This window comes from Macrobrachium rosenbergii, chromosome 4, assembly GCF_040412425.1.
Source record: "Macrobrachium rosenbergii isolate ZJJX-2024 chromosome 4, ASM4041242v1, whole genome shotgun sequence".
NCBI classification, from domain to species: Eukaryota; Metazoa; Arthropoda; class Malacostraca; order Decapoda; family Palaemonidae; genus Macrobrachium; species Macrobrachium rosenbergii.
Genome location: NC_089744.1, coordinates 29,910,396 through 29,934,321, shown reverse-complemented (window position 1 = coordinate 29,934,321; position 23,926 = coordinate 29,910,396). Strand labels below are relative to the sequence as shown.

Sequence of the window (23,926 nt, the reverse complement as noted above, 5' to 3'; positions counted from 1 at the left end):
TGCAGTATCATATGCCTTTTCAGTGTCAAAAAAGACAGCTATAGTAATTTGTTTTTGTTCAAATCCTCTTTGTGTGTGGTCTTCCAAGTCAGACAGAGAGTCCAGTGTAGATCTGTTACATTGTGACCAAAATTGAGTGAGAGTCAAAATTTTCTTTTCTTGAATGTGCCATGTTAGTCGAGCATTTACCATCTTTTTTTTAGTAATTTGCATACACAAATTGTTAAAGAAACTGGTCTGTAATTGTTTACACTACTGGGATCTTTTTCAGGTTTGGGGACAGGAATAATTATAGCTTTATGCCATTCACCAGGAAATAAATTTCGAAGCCATAAGTGGTTATAAAACTCTGATAAGTATGTCTTTGCCAAAGGTGCTAAATGGCAGATCATTTCAAAACAAATGCTGTCACTTCCAGGGGCAGATTTATTGCTGTTCAACAGACCAAATTCCAACTCTTCCATATTAAATTTTCTATTATAATATATATCTTCTACTGTTTCAAAATTTATTGTTATTAATTCAATACTATTTTTCTTCATGTGGAAATGCTCATCTAAATTTTTGTCACTTCTTACTTTGTTAGATTTTCTTCTATTACATTATGTATTTCTTTAGGATCAAGTATTCTTTTCCCATCTTTTATTATGGCATGTCTAGGTGGTTTAACATGGGTACCATTTATTTTCCTGAATTTTTCCCTCATTTTTTGCATGGGAGTATTATTAGAGAGATCTGATACATATTTCCTCCATGAAATGATTCTTCCTTGAATTACTTCTCTTTTAAATTTTGCAGATACTTTGTTATACAGAGGTTTTAATGTATCAATTTCTAATTATAATATAGTCAGTTTTTGTACATTTTCTTCAAATATCGTTAACGTTTTATTTATTTTGCTAACATTGTATTCAAATTATCCAATCGTCTTCCAATTTGGTGTTTTATTTTTTTTAATTCTGTTAGTTTTTCAGACCACCATGGGACTTTCTGTTTTGTTGGATGAGCTTTTGATTTTGGTATTGTTTTATCAGCAGCATTTTTAATGAAATCAAAAAGAAATTTATTATTTTCATTATGGTCTTTTAAATATTCAAATGGTGGGATATTTCTAGTGTGGAATTCATATTGCTCCCAATCTAATTTATAAATGTTATATTGAGGGACATGCTTGGCAGGATTAATTTGTAATAATGAAATTAATATTGGGAAATGATCACTTGTGTGCAAGTCATCAACAGTATTCCAATCCAATCTGTCTACAGTGAGCCCCACTATTTGCGAGGGATGCGTACCGCAAGCCGCCCACCCCCGTGAATAGCTAAAATCCGCGAATACTTAAAACCCTTCTAAAAACACTTAGAACTGTCCATTTTGATAGTTTAAACACAAGAAAAACCCTCTAAAAATGCTTATACCTGAGTATTTTAATAGTTTTATCACAAGAAGTGCATTTATTCACGAAAATTATATGAAAATACAGTAATTAGTGAATATTTCTCAGTGAAAAATAACGCGGATGGGCGAATTTTCCGCAAATAATGGGTAGTTATGTTCCAGAGAAACCTTTAATTACTTGAGTTCCAAATTGTGAGAACGCGAATTATTTACTGTACAGTGAACCCCCATATTCAATGAAATGGATTCGTCCACAACCCTCCGCAAATAGGTCAAATGCGGTAAACACTTGGAACTGCCCATTTTGATAGTTTAAACCAAGAAAAAACCTCCCTATTGTAAAAATCCTTATACCTGAGTATTTTAATAGTTTTATCACAAAAAGGGCATTTATTCATGAAAATTATATGAAAATACAGTAATTAGTGAATATTTCTCAGTGAAAAATACCACTCGAATGGGCGAATTTTCTTATACTGAATGATGGCTGGCAGATTACGTTCCACAGAGAAACCAAATTCCATAACCATGAGAACGCCAACTCGGGGGTTTACTGTACTATCTTTGCTGTACATAGAGTTAAGTCGACTGAGGAAAATGTTCCATGTGTTTTAGAAAAATATGTGCTGATTTTGTTATTTGTACAGCATATGTCATATGAATCTATGAACTCTTTTATTTTACTTCCTGCTCTATTTGAGTCTGTAAAATTACAGTCCCACATCAGCTTGTGAGCATTAAAATCACCTACTATTAATGTAGGTTCCTTGGCATTATTAAGCAAATCTTTATGTTTGTCAGTGTCATAATTTTTATCAGGTTGGTTGTATAAATTATAAATTACATAATTATTGTTTTTTATTCAAATTTTAATACCTGATATTTGCAAGTCGGTAATGTTAACAGGTACTTTGTTGTAATGTACTTTGTTATGTGCATATATGGCTGTACCAAAATTTCCTTCTTCCTCTTGTGATATTAATGCTAAGGTATATTTACCTATTGTTGAGACAGTTTTGTTGACATGTTGTAAAAATATCATTGGTTCACATTCTTTTAATGACCGTTGTACTTCTTCTAGGTGCAATCTGGTCGGTAGACCATTGACGTTCCACTGTATAATTTAGCTATTGAAAATATTTTGTTATAGAGGTCGAGTTTTACTCTTTTTTTTGTATTATCAATTTGGATTTTTTCTAATAATTTACTCAAGATGTTTACTTGTTTTTCTTTATAATATACTAAGTACTCAATGCATATCAACCTTTTTCATGGGTACTCAAATCCGTGGTTTCTTTTTTTCTATATTTCACAAAATTTCTTATAATGTTTGTTAAACCATCTTTTGTTATGTTTTTATTGTTGTTGCATAATTCAATGAAACAATCATTACATCCACATGTATTATCATGTATATTTCTTTTTTCACATGCTCTTGTACCAATTACTGGAGATGGAGTAATCTCATCTCTTTTGACTTAATCACTGTTATCTACGGTATGGTTCTCTTTCACTTCTTCAGTGTTTTCAACATCTGCCTTCATAGGTTTTACAATTATTTTAGGAGATAAAGTATATTCTTAGCTTGTTTTTGTTTTTGTTCCCTTTTCATCTCCTTTATCTTTGGTTTAACCGATGTTTCTCTAATAATAGTTGGTTTCTTTGTTAGGTGGTGTTCTCTCCAAAGGCCTTTTTTTATCTTTAATTTCCAGTCCAACAAGACCCTCCTCTGTTACTTCCGTAGCAGCATCCTCCTATGTTTCCATTAATCTTTCAAATGAATTGGATAAAATATTATCCATCTCATTTGTGTCTATTTCTTTATTCTTTACCATTTTAGTTTTTTTTTTCTAAATTATTAATTTCTTCTTGAGATTTACTTTTCCGTGCTCCGTTACTTCTATCTGTTTGCGTTTTTGTTTCATTATTTGTTCTTGTTATTGAAGAATATGTATGTTTCTTAGACGGATCTTGAATTCCTCTCACTTTTGATTCCAACTTAGCCTCTTTTATAGACATCCCCGTTCATTGTTGCAGTATTTTCAATTCCGTATTGTATGTTTACATAATAAATGCATTCTTTGGATCTTGCATAATGATTCTGTCCACAGTTTATAAACTCAGGTTCACTGCACTTCCACTGTGTGGTATGTTCGGTAGCTCGACAATAAACGCATACCGGTTCATTATGACACTTTTTCTTTGTGTGCCCATTCTTACTGCAATTTTGACACTGCAGTGGCTTTGGGACATATGGTCATAACTCTCTGCTTTGGCGTAAAATTTTTTCATCCTCAAATTTTATTTTTGCTATTTCTAATATTTGTTTATTGCTATTTTTACTTGGTACAACATATATCTCACAATCTTGGATCTTGGGGTATCTTTTTTTTTGAGAGAGTCTAATAGCATTTTCTTATCGACTGGTTTGTTGTCGTTTTCAGGAAGTACAATGGTACCCTGAATGCTGTTCATGGTATCATGTTTTTTCACTTTTATGTTATTGTTATATTTTTCAAAGACAAATAGTCTTTGAACTGACTTTTTGTTGTGGCTTCTATAAGCCAAGTTTTCTCTTTTATTTGTCTGAACGACATACCTGTCATTGGCTGTCTATTTAATAAATAATTTTCTAATTTTAAAGCTGAAATATTTTGGTCAGCTTCCATGGTTGGAAACCTTGACCAACTTCCACTCCCAAAGAGGGAGCCGAAGTGAGTCAAGGTAGGGTCATGTCGGTATTTACTCTTTTTGGGAGTTTTATAAGGAATTAAAGTTTTAATGCCACTCTGATTTTGATTATTTGGATTATCTAGAGAATTGTCCATTTCCATGCCAGAAGATTTGCTCTGTACTGGAGCAGTGGTCGTCATCTGTGCCGTAACAATACCATCAAAGGGTCCAGGGGCACTTGAATGTTTAAAATTACTCAGCATACAGATTTAAGTATATAAAAAATGAAATAAACCTGAAAACCTTAAAAAGATATCATCAGCCTTTCATGGAGTTTATTCTTCCACCAATGGCACAAGTGAGAACTGACTCCCAAATGTCCACTCCCTACCCTAACCCACAGGGGATGGCACAACATGATTAGAGTGGCCCAAGTGTAAGCCAAACCAAACTGACAATATTACTAGAATATAATCATTCCCACCCTAATCATGTTATGGGCAAAACGGATAGAATGCCGTGAGTCCTATCCCCAGAACCAGACCCCCCTGAAATCCATGATCCAGCCATAAAGAATAGTTCTGCCTGATATCTCTTAGGTCCAAACATTATCTGGCAGTTGATGGTCCTACCACAGTTCCCACTATTTAGCTTCAGATATAAACCCAATCCCAGTTCTGATATCTTTTCCTATTTATCAGGTCCGATAAATTTTAGCAAAAGTGGAAAATTTCACAAAAATTAATTCAAAGAAATATATACAATAATGGTATATCGGACTCTTGGACTCAAACCCGGTAACAGATTCCTGGGGTTCAGGAGCCCCCCTCCCCACGTCAAGGTGGTCTCTGATCAAGGGGGAGCCATCCCTCAATAACACCAAAGGGTTTCTTGACAAAAGAAGAAAGCACTAACTTGGGTCGTCTCGAAGACTTGGACTGTGACTCCCCAAGAAAAGTCAACGCGGGCAAAGAAGGAGCTGCCGGTGAAAAGCAATTTGGGAAGGTAGCAAGAAGATACCTTAGCAGCAATGCATAAGCTGAAACACGAGTGTCTTGGGTAATAACTTCTTCCTCGTCTGAGGATACAGGAGACAAAGCCAAGTCCGTAGGTTGGGGGGATGATGGAGCCTTCTTCAACAGACTCAAAATACTGTCGAGCTTGCTCTGAATCGGGTCTACCATGGAGGGCGCTTGCTTGCTAGAAGAGGGTAAAGCCTGAGGTGCGGAAGTTCAAGACACAGAAGAATGCCCAACTGCTCGGGGAACAATAACAGCTGAAGGAGTCAAACCAGTGGCGGCATAAACACGGTGACACTTTGGTGCCAACGGAAGATTGGGCGCCAAAGGAAGCTCGGGCACCACTGGGCGCTTCATCTTAGTTGGCGATCCATGAACTAAAGAGTGGATGGGTGAAGACGGGTGAAGACAGGTGAAGACAGGCAAAGATGGGCACTCGGGCACTCTGTGACGCTCTAGAGAAGACAGGCGCTCTGACACAGCAGCACGAGAAGGGGCCAACGAGAGCCGAGATGATTTCGGGAGCTTGGAAGAAACTGGGCATTTGGCAGTCAAGGGAGCTTCCAACACTGTCCCAATGACTGCAAGATGGGCGAGGACTGCAAACAGGTTCCTTGAATTTCTTACACGGTACTGGAGGAGAATGAGACACATCACTAGCACAACTTTTCAAAGGGAGTGATTCATCCACAAAACGCCATGGGCGTCTGGGAGAAGAATCATCTGAATTAGATGAAAGACAATGCACACCCAGGGATATGCCTTTCCAGTGGTATTTGGCTGCAACCTAGGATTCAACAACAGGTTCAACCGAGCAGGCGACTACTTGTGGGCAGACTCCACCGACCTCCCTTAGACTACCAGTTTGACTCCTCCCAGGTTTAGGGGAGTATGACATTGACCTTTGCCTAGGAGAATCGGCAGCACCAACACATCACTGACACTAAGCGAAATCTGGGCGCTCCACCGACACTACACTGGCACTAGGAGCTACAGGGCACTCTGAATCACTCTTATTGTCCATAAGGACCTTAATGGAAGAGGCTAATTGCACAATAGATTCAACAATCAATTCAAACCTTTTAAAAATTATACACTCAAGGCTGGCAATGGTGTTGGGTTCGGAAGCAAGAGAGCTGGGTAAAGGAGAGGGTTGCATTGCAGAAGAACTAGGTACGGGATCAACAGAAATAACAAGAACGTCAATCTCGATGTTAGCATCATCAATACCATGGTCAAAAGGAGACCCCTGACTAGCTAAAGACTTACTAATCTGTCTGGCTGTAGCTTTTCTCTTTTTATCTCTAGTCAGTTTCTTTAAATGAGATCTTAAAGTCTTCCACTTCTTACTGTCCCAGTCTACACATTCATTACATCGTAAGTCTTCTGAACAAATTTGTCCCCTATAATTCGTGCAGATAGAATGTGAATCGTAAGATTCCTTAGTCAAACACATATTGCAGCAATACCTAAAGCTGGTTGAACTTGAGTCTGACATTTGGAAAAAACAAGTCAACTAAAGTCACAATTGGTAAATAAGGAAAGTCGTTATAAAGAGAATCACAATAAAGGTCAAAATACAGAGTCTAACTCTATCTAATAATTCTGAAAGGCTACCAAAGCAAGAATACTTCACCAAATATGATGAGAAATCAATAGGAAAGATGAATTCCAAAATCAGTGCTGCTGCTAAAAACTGGTGTACAGCCATTAGCCGGCAGAAACAAATTGAAAATTTTTGCTGGCTGTTCCTCTCTTACCCCAAAAGTGGGCGGGGTTAGTCACCTAACCAAACAAAATAGCGCGACCCACGAATTTCAAAATTTTTAGCTGCCGGTTAATAGAAATTATAGCAATGTAATTACTTGGTAAGTTTCTTACATAAAACTACATGACAGAGCCAGTCGTTACCTGGTTGGCCAACAACAAAATGGACATCCGCCATGAGCTCATTGTTAAGCATTACAGCATTTCTTTCCCTTAAACTTGTCGCATGGAAGTTGGGATCTGATGATGTTGATGCTACAGATGCTCCAAGAGGCAAAGGTGAGAGAGGAGGTGGTGAAGTTAATCCACTATGTCTGTGCTGTGGAGATGTGGGAGCACTTGAGGGTTGCAAAACAGCTCCCCCACGACCATTACTGCTTCGGGTATTGGTGCTGTCACACTGGTCATCAATACTGCGGAGTGGGGGCATTAGGGGCCCCAAGAGAAGGGCACTTTCATTTTCCATAAGAGGACCTGAAAGAAAACCACAGTTGTTATTGTCTTTTATACTTTTCCTGAAGTTAAAAAACTAACTATTCCTTTATACGCTTCCTAAAATGAAAAAATACCACCTAAATACCACGAGAAAATGTAGGAAGCTGTAACAATACATCCTACAAACTTCTTGGAACTACATATAAATATATACTATACCAAATATTACCATTCTAAAATAACATTTTTATAAAATAACATTGTATATATACTTACCCAGTAATTATTTAGCTAACAATTTCTTGCCTGAGGTCCTTTACATTATGAATTACTTAGGGCGAAGCTGGACACGGCCGTTAAACTCTTGAACAAGGTGGTTAGGCAGTAACTACCATCAGGTAGGTGGGGAATACCCCTCCTGCCCGGGTGTAAACATTCCAGTTTGTCTTTTGGTCCAGGTTCAGATTGAGGGGTGGCATGAGGTGGGCATAAAATGTAATGTAAAGGACCTCAGGTTTGTATAATTAGGAAAAATACAATTTACTTTCAAAAACTGTGACTTGTTCTGACACGATATACAAACCATTGGTCCTTTACATTAAGAAGACTCACTGTCTGGAGGGAGGAATCTGAGTGAGTCTCTTGAACTGACTGGAGTTCTGCACACCTGGGCTACTCCTGGTTGAAAGAGCGAGGAGGAGTACCTGTACCGTGCTTCTGACGTACTGATCGGAGAAATTTATTTCTGGTGATAGAAATTCAGATCAAATGTCAGATACTGGACCTTTTTGCATGAGTGAGGAAATGTAACTCATACGAAATAGGCTGGGAAAAATCTTAGTCGGAGGTAGTAAGGAAAACCAGAGATAGGGTTTCCCCTATTTCCAGTCTCTCCTCCTCCCCTTACTAGAGGAAGAAGCAGAACTGCTTCTATGATTCTAGAAGAAAAATAGTACGGGTGCTCGATATGTAGCCTTACCGCATCAGATGCCAGATTCAGCAAGTATCAGTTCGAGTCCTATTCTCATCCCAAAGGAGGAGAAGTAGGAGGAAGAAGGAGGAGGGGGAGGTGAGGCCAGTCCCTCTCGGTATCCTTCTCACTTCCAGAACCAACACCTTAGGTGAGATGCTACTATCCTCTTGAAGGAGCCAGGTAAGAAAACATAACTTGTTGAGCAGCCACCACAGGACCAAGGAAAAAAAGTTCCAAGGGCCTGTGGGCAAGACCACAGGAAGAAGACAAGAGTGTGGTCTATGAGACCACACCTTGCTTCCAGACCGACAGAAACTTCCAGAATGTGAGGGATGGACCAAGCCATTGGCTTCATGAGCTCTCAGGTGGAAAGTACCGGTATCATCATTGCCAGCTGCCGAGTACCTCCTTCGATCACTTCAAGAAGCCAAAAGATGTATCCTTGGACACTTCTTCCTTGGGAGAGATAGTACTAGAGAAAATGTTGGCGACATCCAGGTTAGGAATGTCGAGGCTTTCGGAAAGTACCACAGCTCCCTAATAGGACAAAGTAACGATTGATCTGGATCATCGATACCAAGTCCAAGGAGGAGGGGAACAAGAAAGTTAAGTATACCTTAGTTTAACCAGACCATTGAGCTGATTAACAGCTCTCCTAGGACTGGCCCGAAGGATTAGATTTACTTTACATGGCTAAGAACCAATTGGTTACCTAGCAACGGGACCTACAGCTTATTGTGGAATCCGAACCACATTGTAACGAGATATGAATTTCTATCACCAGAAATAAATTTCTCTAATTCTTCATTAGCTGGTCAGAGAATCGAACGAAGGCCCAGCAGAGTGCTAGCCGAGAACGATACCAACCAGTCCAATGAGGAACTAAGGGGAACAAGGACTTGAACCCGACGATAAATGCAGATGGATTGGAAATCCACTTACGACATCCGAGGAGGAGTCGAGGTGATCCCCTTCACCTGTTCTTCCATCTTCTACGCCAAGGCTGGAGCAAGGTGAGAGACGGTCCTAAGGGGCACATCTCTGTCCGATGACTCTCGTAGGGGTGCGTGCAGAGCATGGGACAGGAACCCTAAACAAGGGTCACATGCCACCCAGGGAACAGATCCCTGTGACAGCAAGACCAAAGAAGCTACGCATCAGTAGCTAAATCTTGACTGAGGAGAAAAAGGCTACTTCAGACAGAAGACTAGGTCGCAAGGGCCTACGTTCTTCACAAATGAAAGGGAGCGAAGCAACCTTTGGTGGAGAAGACGAGAAAGTCCAGACTTGAAGAGCGACTCTGACCCGAGGAGAAGTTCCGTCAATAACACCAACCAGCGAAGACGGATCCAGTCCCTGGGACAGTGTTGCAGAGGACTTCAAGAGATATCCAGCTATATCCGTTGCCACTCGGTGAGAAAGCCTTTTCTTGCAAGGAAAGCTGGAAGGTCTCCCAGTCCTGAACACACAGGGATGTACAGTACTGCCTGAAGAAATGCTTCTTGCGTAGCTGCTACAGGAGGTTGGGTCAAGCAAAACTCTTCTCAATGCTGCAGAACCAGAGCTATCAAGTCAGGCGAAAGGCAAAGTCTTCCAGCATTTGTCTATAACCTGGGGTGACCAATGCCTGTGAACCCCAAACGAAACAGACTAATACGGAGGGAAAAACGTAGATATCGATTTTTCCCAAAAAGACAGCATGAATCACCGTAGCAGCCCATGGGTCTGGTACGAAGGAGCAAGAAAACTACCGACTTTGTTGCGCCGGGAGGCAACAGAAAGATGGTAGGGACCCCTCAGTCGAGCAGTTTCTTTGTGAATCTTTGTGAGGAAAAGAGTGAAGAGCACGTTCCATTCCAATCACTCAAATCCAAGGCCAAGCTCGCCTACCAATACAGTAAGCCCCCGTATTTGCAGGGGATGCGTACCGCACCGCCCCCCCCCATGAATAACTAAAATCCGCAAATACTTAAAACCCCTCTAAAAAAACACTTAGAACTGCCTATTTTGATAATTTAAGCACAAGAAAAACCATCTAAAAATGCTTATACCTGAGTATTTTAATAGTTTTATCACAAAAAGTGCATTTACAGTAAAGCCCCCGTATTCGCGTTCTCCCGATTCGCGGACTCACGCATTCTCAGGTTTCTCTGTAGAACATATCCACCCATTATTCGCAGAAAATTTGCCCATTCGCGGTATTTTTCACTGAGAAATACTGTATTCACTAATTATAGTATTTTCATATAATTTTCATGAAATGCACTTTTTGTGATAAAACTATTAAAATACTCAGGTGTAAGCAATTTTACAGGGTTTTTCTTGTGTTTAAACTATCAAAATGGGCAGTCCTAAGTGTTTTTAGAGGGGTTTTAAGTATTCGCGGATTTTAGCTATTTGCGTGGGGGTGTGGTACGCACTCACTGTAGTCATGAAAATGATAAGAAAATACAGTAATTAGTGAATATTTCTCATTTAAAAATACCACGAATGGGCGAATTTTCCACGAATAATGGGTAGATACATTCCACAGAGAAATCCGTGAATATGTGAGTCCGCGAATCTTGAAAAAGCAAATACGGGGGTTTACTGTACATCCCCACCAGGCATGTATCTGGCTAATTGAGCTACCGAGTGTGCTATAGAACACTCAAGTACCTGCAAATGTCGACAGATGAAACGGGGGAAATAACGAGTCCCTCTCGTTTGTCAACGTATGCCACTACCCTGGTTTTGTTGTTCAACAAAACCTCCAAATGTTGCAAAACTCATCCTGAATTCTTTGAAGACAAAAAGGCTGCCTTGAGTTCAAGATGTTAATGAGAAGGTACTAATCGCCTCAGTCACATACCTTGAAGACAAAGCCTTACAGGTGTGCAGCTATTCCTCAATCGGTGAATACGAAAGTATACACACAATGTGAGGAGAATATGCAAGCATATTCCAAGGTTCCTTCAATCATGCATTAGCCTAACTCTTTCCTCATACTTTGAAAAGGAAAGAAGGATGGAGGAATGGAAGCAGACCTCCTTCATTCTCCACCATGGGGAAGCTTCTGCAAGATGACAGGATACCAAGATGATTAGCTCTGGCAGGGCTGGCATTTCCCAAATCAGGAGCATGGGAGAGTAAGTGGGATGGAAGTTTGATGAAAATTGCCAAGACCCAAGGGAAATAGATACTTCTGAAGGAATCCATTCCCAGGTCTCAGCAATGTCACTGCCAGCTCCAGAGACTTGATAAGTATCATTTCATCCAGACATCTGCAGTAGGAGAACTTCTACCCGGTTGATACTTCTTTCTCTTTTCCTTTCCGCCCTCCTCCCTTATGGAAAAGAGGGTGGAAAGAGACACAGTTATGTGCACTTTCCCAGAAGGGAAGAAGAGGGCTATGTGTTCCGCGATCTTCTCCGAAGCCTGGGACTTCTTAGGGGTTGAGGGGGGCTTTCTTGAACCCAAGGTAGAGCCGAGATAACTAAGACCCAAAAGTCTTGGCCATTTCCCAAAGGACAAGGCAGTGCCTTGGTATGAACCTTGATTACTGCAGTATCTGGCAAATCTCTGAAAGAGAAAGGCAGAACCAAGTAAAGGTTTGTTCCTAAGGGTCAAGCCAACTCGGGACTTACCGATCCGGAGATCCAAATTAGGACAAAGTCCTTCTTAGCACCAGAATTGCCCTTCCCCAGACAGGAACAGTCTCCAGAAGGCAGGGTTCTTTCCAGGAGTGGTCATACCCGAGGAGAGAAAGCCTAAAAGTGAAGGATTGTGGATCCACCAAGAGACTGCCTGGAGGAAACCAGCAGGTGTCCTCCAAGATCGCCGCCTCTTGTTGCGGAAGAGAATACCCTTCATAGCAAGGGGAAGCAGAGAGAGAACCCAATCCGCGTGAAGTATAGTCAGAACAACCTGCAGTCGGCAAGACCCTCCGAGGCAAGAAGAATTCACACTCTGTCGAGGCAGGGGAGGAGCTTGGTGTCTCGACCTAAATAAACTCCTTCTCCGAAAAAAAGCATTCATCTGGTTGAGAACGCTTTCGTAAGCAAGGACCGCGGCAGCCCCCAAAACTCTCGACCCCTTCAGGAACTACAAGGGTTGCATGTGATAAAGATTATTCATTGGGGGAGCTGTGGTCCTGTCCTGGGGAGCCTTGCGCTGACGAATCGGCGCAAAGTTCCCAGAGAAACAAGGGCGACTTGAAGAGGAAGACCCTCGCTGCTCCCTCCTTGGAGGGAGACTTTGACAGATCCCAAGAAACCCTCCTCGGCTACCTGGTTGTACTAAGAGACAATCGGGGGACAGACACCAAAAGCACACCAGGCAGCAGAACTCCAAAGAAAGACAAATTCGTCGGAGCTCTCTCTGTTCGGCTTGCGCCTCTCAGAACAACCGAGAGAAAAAGAGCACAGGTGAGGAGAAAGAGTACCCCTACCTGTCCTGCCAGTAAGACCAGCAGGAAAAGTGGACCATCAGCGATATTCAACCGAAGGAAATTACTGCCACACGGGGGAAGAAGAGCACCTTGCGCCGTGGCAAAGTGCTTTCCTGGGAAGAGTAGAAAGTTTACTCGAACAGTACAGAGAACCCAATTCGGAAACACCGAGTGGGGCTGAGCCGAGCTGCAACAAACCGAGCCAATCACACGAATGTGATCCAGACTGGGTGGTAAGCAGTGGACTGGGAAGCAAGCAGGGTGGGGTGAGTCAAGCCGAGCCAGTCTCTTGAATGCAACCAGGTGGGGCGAGCAAGCCAAGCTGAGCTGATCACGTGAACGCAATTGGAACTGGACAGGCAGGAACTCGTCTACAATGAACTAGCACTAATTTCCCGAACTCTAAATTCCTTCGAGGCCGAGGCCCCTTAAGAAGACGGTTTAATGGGGAATTCTGTGTCTGCTATCCTGAATGTTTGAACCCTAAGGTTCAAGACACGAGGATGAAACTTGGCCAAGCAACCGAAGCAGCTGGCGGGCAGTATCGAGACACCTAGATGTCTCAGCACTTTCTCTCATCCTGTGCCTCTCACCAGGAGAGCGCTCGTGATTCATAGAATTCAAGCAACCTACGAGACTCCCAAATATCAGGAGGGGCTGCTTTCGGTTTCCTAAGAAATCGAAAAGAACCAGGCACAGAAACAATCTTAGACGCAGACTTCTAAGAGTGGTAACAAGGGCGCGGCCTCTTGAGGTCGTGCTCTCGTGGCACCCAAAACGCCAGACCCCACAGGAGAATGCGAATTGGTTCCCACCCAAGGGCAGAAAGAGCTAGCAACAGAAACTTGTCTCCCAGAAGAGTCAGTCCCTTAGAAGTCCTGCATGACTCCCGAAGGGAATCTCTTACCTGCTTCTTCTGGTGTTCGAACCAATAGGATCGAGATACCAAGCTGGGAACCCGACCGAGCACTGGTAAGCACTCGGGGAGCGCTTGTAGTGCTGGCAAGAAGAGCCGAGACACCTGGGTGCATCGGCCCTTTCTCTCGCACTGCTCCTGAACTGGGCCAGGGACAGTACTCTCCAGACCAGATGGGATACTTGATATTCCACAGAATCTTGAGCACTCAGAGCGGCTTGCGAACGAGCGCCTGAAGCAGCCTCCCATCTTAAGAGGCGGAACCTCTACGACTGGGAACGGGATTGCAAACCGAGGTCTGTGCGCCAGCGGCTCCCAAAACACAGAAACCAGAGCTATGCGAATCGCTTCACTAACCCGAAGGTAGGGAAGAGCCAACGAGAGACCCACTGCATCCTCGGTAGGAGGCAGTCCCTAGATGTCCAAGGGCATTAAGGGAGAAGAAGTAGCCTTCCTCTCCTTCGGTCGACGGAGGTCTATCCGGTTCCCAGGACCCCCTCAAACCTCGGGAGGAAGGGAAGAGGCAGCAGAGGACGAAATCAAAGATAAGTTGAAGAAGATGGCGGCTACTTAAACAAGGCGACTTCCTTCACCTTCAATCTGACATCTTCTGCATGATGGTGGACACGAAACATCATAACCTCCAGGGCAGCCAGGCAGGATCAAAACAGAAGCGGCCCAAGACACGACCACCAGGAGAAGCTGCACAACGTGGAGTGAGAAGTAGTCTAAGACTAGACTCATGATGAGGAACCTCGTCCAAAAGACTAAAATTCAGACAACTACCACCATAGGTCCAACTGAAAATTCAGATCTTGGGGAAGAGACAGTGGAGCCTGGCTACGATACCCTGTCGCCCTGCTGGTCTTGTGGGACAGGCTGAAGTTCATGGCCAGAAAAGAAAACAGAAGAAAGCAGAGCATAGACTCGAGGGAAGGCTTGTGCCATAGGTGTCTAAGCCTAAACTCTCGAACTGGCAGACCCTGTCTTGTGAGACGAGTCTGGTGTATCTTCCAGAGTCTGTATGTGGACAAGAAAAAGAAGTATCCTATATAACCAAGAACTCCATTCAAGCACCACGGGGAATGGATGACCGGACTGTAAAGTTCGTTTTTGAAAACCGAACAAACTTGTAGAACATCATGCAGACTCACTGATAACTACATGGACTAGTTGCCAACCGTGTCCATACTTGACAGCCACAGACACGTGACCATCTGGGCGGGATCGACTTCTTACGATAATGACCAGCACTGACTCGAATACACCTCGTACAGACTGACAACATATGCAACACCGTACTTGGCTAAAACTAATATATGACATGCTTAAAGGAACTTGGAAAATCCACAAGACACAAAAGCCTGGCCATAGGATAAAAATTGGTCTTGAACCCAACCAGGAGTAACATCTGCTGCAAACACAATGCTCCAAAATATCTTATGAAAAATAACTAGGCATTCAATGGTGGTAGCCTAGTATAGCTAGAAAGAGCCGAGAGCCCTGGAGCAGGTGTCAGGTGCTTGGGATTCAGCGCCAGGGACCCGAAAGCTGGTGCCAAGAGCTCTGAAGATGATCGAGCGCATGGGAACGGGCACCAGTAGTGAAAGGGTTCATGACATTCCTTTCAGCCTCGAGCCAAAGAAAGACTACAGGCAGTCCCTGGTTATCGGCAGGGGTTCCGTTCTGACAGTGGGATGATAAGCAAAAATCGCTGATAACCGAAAATCGGTGATTTTCGGTGCTTATCGGCACCAATAACCAGAGATCAGCACCTTTGTTAGGTACGTATAGGTGCCAATAAGCAGAAATTGGTGATTTTCAGCGCTGAAAATCGCCGAAAATTGCCAATTTTCACCACTAGACAAGTGCCATAAAACTGGACTGCTGATAACCAGGAACTGCCTGTATCCTTTGGGGATACAGGCAGTTCCTGGACTGAGCATATATGCCTTCTGAAAGTAGTTGTGATTCCTTTGGTAGACAGCTGAGGCTGGCAACACTTGCGAGTCTCCTGTCTTCTTAGTCCCTGCTCCTGATGTTAAGACAAAAGAGATCCTTACTCCAAAATCTTGACAAGAACTTCAACCAGGGGGACTAATTCTGTCTAAGCATCAGAGGGAGTGATGGACAAAAAACATTTGTCTTGCTCCCTTTAAAAACTAAAGTCAGGCTCCCAACTCCCTGTGAAGATGACAGCTTTCTTCAACAAGCTCATAATTTTGTCCACAAAAGTCCCTGCCTGCAAAGGCCAGTGCTTTGAGACACTAATTGACATCAACGAAAGGGTGCAATTTGGGTTGCCTGGAACTCTAGGCGAAGGAGGAACAGGTTAAAAAGAGACAAAACCGCCTGAGAGTGTTGCATGGTATTCAAAGGAGGGAGTCCGATAATGAAGAGAAGACACCCGATGATCAGAGACTAGTGTTGGCCATTTGAAGACGTGAGCAAGGCTTTCAATTGTTAATTGCACTCAAAAAAGAATAACAGTATATTCTTAGAAGAGACAGAAGCCAAGCTAAAGAGAGACTGGCATCAGCCACTAGTAGGCTGGCACCAAACACACGAGAGCTGGTGTCGGGATGTCTACATGAAGATGAGTTCTGGTGCCACTGGGCACTCGGACGCTATAGGGTGCTAATGGGCGCTCGGGCATTGTGGAATTGGACAAAAAGAAAGCTTGGACACTGATGGTCAGCTTGGCGCCAATACTGGCGTTCAACAAGCAGAAGTTCAGGAGACTAAAGTTCAGGACTGTCCCAGAAGATATAAAAAGTGGTGGACTACACTCCTGCTCCCTGAGACATTTACAGGAGAGTGGAGAAGAGCAAATCTCACCTGAAAAAAGCCTCTTCAATGGCCCGAGATTCACTACAAAATACACCATCGGGGCTTTGTCTACATTGGTGTATCACTAGAAAAAGCACATCTCTACAGACGCCTTTCCGAAGGCTGTCTGTCGACACCTGCGGACAACAGGCTTGAGGGGGCAGCTATCTGGGGGCAAAACCCCTTTGGACTCCCACGGACTGACAGTATGCCTCCTCCCAGGTTTAGGGGAGTCTGACAGGGACTGGGTTTAGGAGAGCCGACAGGGCAGGATAGCTACATCCTCCACTACACACCCAGTAAGACAGCCTTTCCAGTGGCTGTCTGTCTATGCATGGGACCAGCAACAGGCTCGACTGAGGGGGAGACTACCCATGTGTAAACCCCCTGACGACTTCAAGTATGTCTCCTCCCAGGTTTAGGGGAGTATGACAGTGACCTTTGTCTAGGAGAATCGAGGAACGAGTAGACACCTCCTCCACTGCACAACACTTCACTATTATAAGGTTAACATCTGTTAACCCAAACACAAGACTGGCAATGGCATGGGAAGGAAGCAAGGAAGCCAGGCGCGGAAGCAAGTGGAGAAAATTCACGAGGGCCAGTAGAAGGAAAGAAAATTGGTGCGGGGAGAGAGCTGGCGCCAGAAGAGCTAGTAGCTCGAGAGCTAAGAACTTAAAGGTTGATGAACAGTTTGGGTGCTCGTAGCATGGTTTCTGGGTGCCAAGATTGGGTACTCTCCTCAAAAAAGTAAGTAAAAATAAGCACAATTCTCTCCCCATTACTTACTGCCCTTCCACTTCCAGTTCTCTGCAAGGGAAAGTGTAAGAAGATGTTCAATTAATCATTTACCAAAAATAGTTGAAGTACACAGGGTACCATTACAGACATACCTCAAATCCTATCAAATGCTATTGAAAATCGCACATATGCGTATCATACATGTCCAGTGGCGAACACATTTAGTACGCTACTCGGAAAAGGCAATTAACCTATGCCGACGATAATTGAAGTACACAGAGTACCATAATGCATACATACCTCAATTACTATTACACTATTATTGACCTGCAGATATGCATTTCATTATCGAAAAAATCAGTCCGTTAGCGAATACGTTATGTTTATTACTCTACTCGGACAAGGAACATTAACCTTTACTGACACTAATTAAAGTACCCAGAGCACCATTACACAAACATATCTCAATTCCTATCATAATGAGACTTGTAGAAATACATTTTAATACCAAAAATATTGGTTGAGTAGAGAATGCAAATTCTACGTTTGTTACGCTAATCGATAAACGAGATAACGGATGCAAAATTTACGGTTCCATGCTACTCGAAAAAGGAAAGTTGACCTTTACCGAAAAAATTCACTCAAATCTATCAGAGATTAACTGAGACTCTCAGATGTGTGTTCACTACCAAAAAAAAAAAAAAAAAAAAAAAAAAAAAAAAATCGGCCCGGTAGCAAACAAAAATATTTTATTACTCTATTTGGAAAAGGCAACTAATGCAATTTTTACATTATTACATTACTTACTTGTAACATTTCTCGAACATAAGTTAAACAATTTGACTGCGAATTTGCTACTGCAGCAAAATATGAAAAACTTGAGTCAAGCCCATTAATAACAAAACAAAATACTATCCTGAAGGCTGAAAGCTTGAAGGCTACCCGAAAGCGACGATAATTCTTCACCTAAATCTGGTTTCCAGCCAGGGAATTTAACCCTTAAGGGACGGCATAATTCATCAATGTGCAGCACCCCAGACCGGGGAAACTTTGAGGTCGGCAAAATAAAAAAAAATCACATCAATGGAAAGAGAATGACACGTACATTCACAATGTATAAATAAAAAAATTCTAAAAAATTTTCCCTACCTTCCACGAGAAGTTGAAAATGACTATTTACAACCCCTTGTGGGGCCTCATTTACAAGACAATCGTAAATTTTACCAACTTATATATGTTTTTTCTAATAAATAAATTTATTGTATTTGGTAAAATTATTATTACTGCTCACACAATATCAAAACAGATATGAAATAAAAGCAGTAACAAATTTTTGGCATATTTGTTGTAAAATACTCATGTAAATTCACGAGAAGGAAGATTCAGTAACTTTTTTTTTTAACTTTTACATGCTTTTTCTAATATTTCTTTGCAATTTTCTTTGTAAAATTACATTTACAACCGACATACTATCGTAAAAGACAAAAACAAAAAACAACAGCAACCCCTTCATATATTTACAAGCAAATTTACAAAAAGGCTCATGTGACAGAGAGAGATGCAGTACTTCCCCCCTTGAAGTCACAAGCATTACTGATATTGGCCTAACTCTCACGTCTGTATAAAAGTTGCCATTAGTGAATTTATAGCATATATAAGTATTGGCACCTTTGTTTCGAATCATTATTACCATAACAGTGGTGCGTAATTCTGCTTCACACTGAAGCTCAATCCGTCCACCTTCCCAGACCTGTTTTACTTCACACTGAGGATCAATCCGTCCCTTAAGGGTTAAGCACACAGCTGACATCAACACTCGTGTTACCTGAATGTCGGCAGAAATAGAATGAGGTTGTTAGCTAGTAGTTCTTGGTATTTCCGTTAGTGGGCAGGACCAATCACCTGGACTAAATCTGTGAAGCGTTACCCATGAACTTTTTTAATTTTCAAGCTGCTGAGGCAAGAAATCGTTAGCTAAGTAATTACTAGGTAAGTTACTTATACACAAATTTCAAGGCATAAAGATCTTAATATTATATTCACATCCTAAACACGTAAGCTTTCACTTTGCATAAACCTTCAAGTTCCAATTTAAGCCTGAATTAACAGCTGAAAGAGATGAAGCTAAAAAACACGTACCATTGCATAGACAAAATCTTATACAAACCCTGAACGCCAAAGTGCTGTTGAAATAGCCAGTAAAAATCTCAATGTCTGTGGACCAGAATTGGGAAGACACTTGATAAAACAACATGTGTGTGCTTAAGCAAAAAAAGGGTCAGGAAATATCTATATTCATATAATCTTTATTTTAGTAGTGACTATTTGACAAAACTAGATGACTAGCTACTGCAGAGACTGTACTACTGTACTGATGAAACTACTCTAACTTATCATGTTTGTGAAAGAGAACTCTTGTGAGAGCCAAGAGGGACAGGGTCTACTTGTAAGTGTTCATTTTCAAGGTGTAAGTAAAGTGCTTCTACTAACAAAGGAGGACATCTCCATCATCTTTTCATACAAAGGTTCCTCCAAGAATTCAGAAATGGCTAGTAACATCCGACTTCCTATCAAGGACCAAAGTTTTTGCAGTTAAAACCTGGTGTAATACAGAAAACTACCAATGACTATCCACTCAAGAATTACTAAACTTGATAGCCTGTGCAAGTCAAACTTGGCAACTGCCACCAAGAAGACCACCTACAGTGACAAGTTTTATTGTTGAACTTGCCTTAGGGGACTGAATAGCTTTCAAAAGATGCCCCATAGTAACAAGAGAAGATTCCACTTTGAGAGGCTAAGTATACTGAGAAGCTTCAGAGAGTCATGAGTACCAGTGTTCAAAGCCCAATACTCCAATGAACAGTGTTTTCAACCTTAGTAATGCAATTCCAATAATACTCGTTTTTCAGTCAATTCTTTACATTCTTGAACATGAGGCATTACTGTTGTGATTATTAAAATCAGTCACTCATTGGACCTTTCAGATATCCATCCCTATTGTGTTTTCCCAAACTAACAATGGGATTTTTATGTGCTGAGAACAAGAAATCTTGACTAATTATCTGCCCAAAATATAACTAGAATTGGGCATATTTAAATAAAATTACCTACATAATGGAAAACCAAATATGAAACTCAATTAATGAACAAAACTATGTCAAAAGTATTGGGATAAAACTGCAGAATGGAAGACAAAGAACATTACAAAACCATTACTTTACTTCAATCAGAAGAAGAATGAAATGAGCTTCAGCAAGGGAAAGGTGCAATACCCAAGTGTGTGGTTTCTTTACCAGCCTTCGTGACTGCTGCTGAGAGGCAATAGGCATTTCAGGACTTAATTTCTCTTAAATATATCTGCATGAAAGATTTCATAAAATAATGCAATAGTTTGTACTTCTGTATAAAAAAGTTAAATCTTCCTTGCTATTTTCTTCCTATCTACACATTCAAAATTTCAAAATACTAAACAAATTTCCATGAGGAGACCAGGATAAAAATTAGTCCACAAGCCCTCTGAATAAGAGAAGAGAAGTTACTTCTAACTCCATTTGACTTCCATTCAATCAATATACACTGATAAATGAGTTAAAGGCTGCCTTACCAGATGTAGACAACAGAGAATGAAGTGCAAATGGATCTTCATACTGAGTTCTCTTACAAACTTGTTTGCTTGATGGAGAAGTCTGACTTCCGTTATCCATATCTAGACCTTCAAGATTTGCTGTCGTACTGGACTTCAACAACAAAAAGTAAGGGTGATTTTCTCCCTATTCAAGATAAAGTATACACACCTGAAAAGACCAGAGACCATAAAATATAAGTTAGTTTAACCTTAAACTTCACAATGGTAACAATCAAAAAATGACATTTTTATGATAAAGTTTTATATATACTTACCAAGTAATTACATTACTATAGTTTCTATTAACGGACAGCTAAAAAATTTAGAAATTTGTGGATCGTGCTATTTTGTCTGGCTAGGTGACTAACCCCGCCCACTTTCAGGGTAAGAGAGGAACAACTAGCAAAATATTTCATTTGTTTGTGCCATAATGTTCATGTGAGGGGGAAGGGCTCCAATCATGTAATTACTTGGATAGTATATATAAAACTTTCAAGTAATTACTTGAAAAGTATATATAAAACTTTATTTTATCATAAAAATGTCATTTTTATATAAGAAACTTAACAAGTAATTACACTGCTGATTCCCACATTGACAGGAGGTGGGATGCATGAATAAATCTACCCCAAAACACTAATAATAATGGTAATGAACTTGAGAACAGAAAGGATTGCTAGCATTAAAAAATGCCTGTTGTTTCTTTACCTGATAAGGAAGCTGCTGCAGGAAGGTACTGCTTCTATTGACGCTCTCTTTATCATATAGTGGCATGGCAGAATCACCGAGGCTCGCCTACTACATTAGTGGGTACCTTGTGGTAAGGATGATTCCAATTGCTGACAAAGGCAATATGTTCCCCCTGCCCAGGGTACAGTACAGAAAAACGACAATGAAATAAACATCACCTAGTCCCATACTCTGGTACGCTGTACCCCCAGGCTCCCTTAAAAACTCAACAATCTCAAATCAAGGTGAAGAAAGGAAGGAAGGATTGCTTCCTATGCTTCTTCCCCCAACACGTTGTCAGCCACCAATAATTGGCCCAAAGTACTGCAATTATTGTAAACTGTTTCAATTTCCTTCAAATAATGAGTTGCAAAGACCAACTTACATTTAAAAAAAGTCACTAGCAATATCGAGGAGAGAAACAAATTACGCTTGAATGCCAACGAAGTGGCTACAGCCCTAATTTCAAGAGCTCTCACTTTACACAGTGGGAAAAACTCATCTGCAACGGAAGAATGGGCTTCCGAGATGAGGTCTCTAAGGAAGAATGCCAGGGCATTCTTTGAAAGTGGCCGAGAAGGATTCTTAACAGAACACCATAAGGCATTTGAAGGACAACGAATATTCTTTGTTCTGTGAAGATAAAACCTTAGAGCTCTCGCAGGAAACAATACTCTCTCTTCCTCATTTGGCCTGCAATCTCAGACAAGCTTTTAACTGCAAAGGAACGAGGCCATGGATTGGAACTGGACTTGTTCTTGGCTAGAAATCCTAAAGAGAAGGAACACACAGCACTCTCTTGGGAAAAACCACTCTTTTGTCTATTGCATGGACCTCACTGATTCTTCTTGTGGTCGCTCAAGGGACTAGAAAGAGGGTCTTTCTAGTTAGATCTCTTAGGGAAATCGAATGCATAGGCTCAAATCGGGGACCAGATAACCATTTAAGGACCACGTCCAGGTCCCATGGCACTACTGCTACCTCTTTCTGTCTCGTAGTATCAAGTGATCTAATCAGGTCAGATAAATCCTGATTAAAGGAAAGGTCCACTCCCCTGTGTCTGAAGACAGAGTTTAACATGGTCCTGTAACCCTTGATCATCGAGGATGACAGGTTCCTGCTGGTCTTAAGACATAGCAGAAAGTCTGCTATTTCGGCTATAGATGTCTGAGAAGACGATATTCTGCGCTTCCTGCACCATTCTCTGAAAATTGTCCACTTAGCCTGATATACTCTGTCAGAGGACTGTCGACTGCCTTTGGCAATAGCTTGCGAAGCCAATCTTGAAAACCCCTTCTTTCTAAGTTTCCTGGCAGTCTGTATCCTGTCAGGGTCAGAATAAACAATCCCTGATGAAAATTCCAGAAGTGGGGTTGTTTTAGCAGATGAAGTTTTTGAGGTAGCAACCTTGGAAAGTCTGCGAGGAGGTCGAGAAGATCCGGGAACCATTCTTTCATTGGCCAAATGGGGGCCACTAAGATCATTTGACAGATTTTGGTGAGTCTGGAATTTGTTGATCACCTGTCTTATCATGCTGAAGGGGGGATACAATAAAGGTGACTGTTTGACCAGTCATGAAGCATGGCATCGGTTGCCCACGCTAAAGGATCTGGAACTGGTGAGCAAAACAGAGGGAGATGATGGTTTCTGGATGTCGCAAACAGGTCTATGACCGGAGTCCCCAACAACTTCCAATGATCCGAGCAAACATGAGGGTCCAGAGTCCATTCCGTGGGTAACACCCGTCTTCGGCATCTTAGCTTGTCTGCCAGTATGCTCAGCTTCCCCTGAATGAAGCGAGTAAGAAGCTTGACTTGAAATTGCTCTGTCCAAAGCAGAAGATCCCTTGCCATTTTGTAAAGGGAGAAAGAGCGTCCCCTCCCCTTGGTTTTTGATATACGCCAGGGCAGTCATACTGTCAGACTGCACTGTGATTATCTTGTTGTACATGTCTTCTATGAAAAATAGTAACCCCAGATGAATTGCCTTCAACTTGTTGACACTTATGTGCCAATTTCTTTGTTCTGGAGACCAGGTCCCTGAAATTTCCTTGTCTCCCAACAGAGCTCCCCAACCTAGGTTCGACACATCTGAGAAAAAGTCTAGGTTGGGGTTCAACGGAGGGAGAGATTTCCCTTGCAACAACCTTCCTTCTAAGCTCCACCAATGCAGATCCTCTTTTATCGCTGGAGTTACTCAGAACATGAAAGAGTCTGGGTATTTTTTCCTGTTCCAACTGACTAAGAAGAATTGGAGCGGTCTCATATGAAGTCTGCCTAGGAGTACGAATTGTTCTACGGACGATAATGTCCCGAGAAGACTCATCCACTCGTTGGCAGAGCATTGGTCTAGAAGAAGAAATCTGTGCACTATCTTGAGGCATGGCTGT

The 23,926-nt window shown here is 41.7% G+C and overlaps 1 protein-coding gene across 1 annotated transcript in view; it reads right to left on the bottom strand.

Moving 5' to 3' along the window:
- Positions 1-23,926, bottom strand: part of LOC136831625 (BTB/POZ domain-containing protein 6-B-like) — a 48,912-nt gene that overhangs the window by 15,782 nt on the left and 9,204 nt on the right. The window contains exons 2-3 of the mRNA XM_067092260.1: positions 20,788-20,977; positions 7,002-7,331 (exon numbers count right to left, since the gene is read on the bottom strand). Coding sequence (XP_066948361.1) covers positions 7,002-7,331; positions 20,788-20,887 — 430 coding nt within the window. The 5' untranslated portion in view covers positions 20,888-20,977. The remainder of the gene's footprint in view (positions 1-7,001; positions 7,332-20,787; positions 20,978-23,926) is intronic.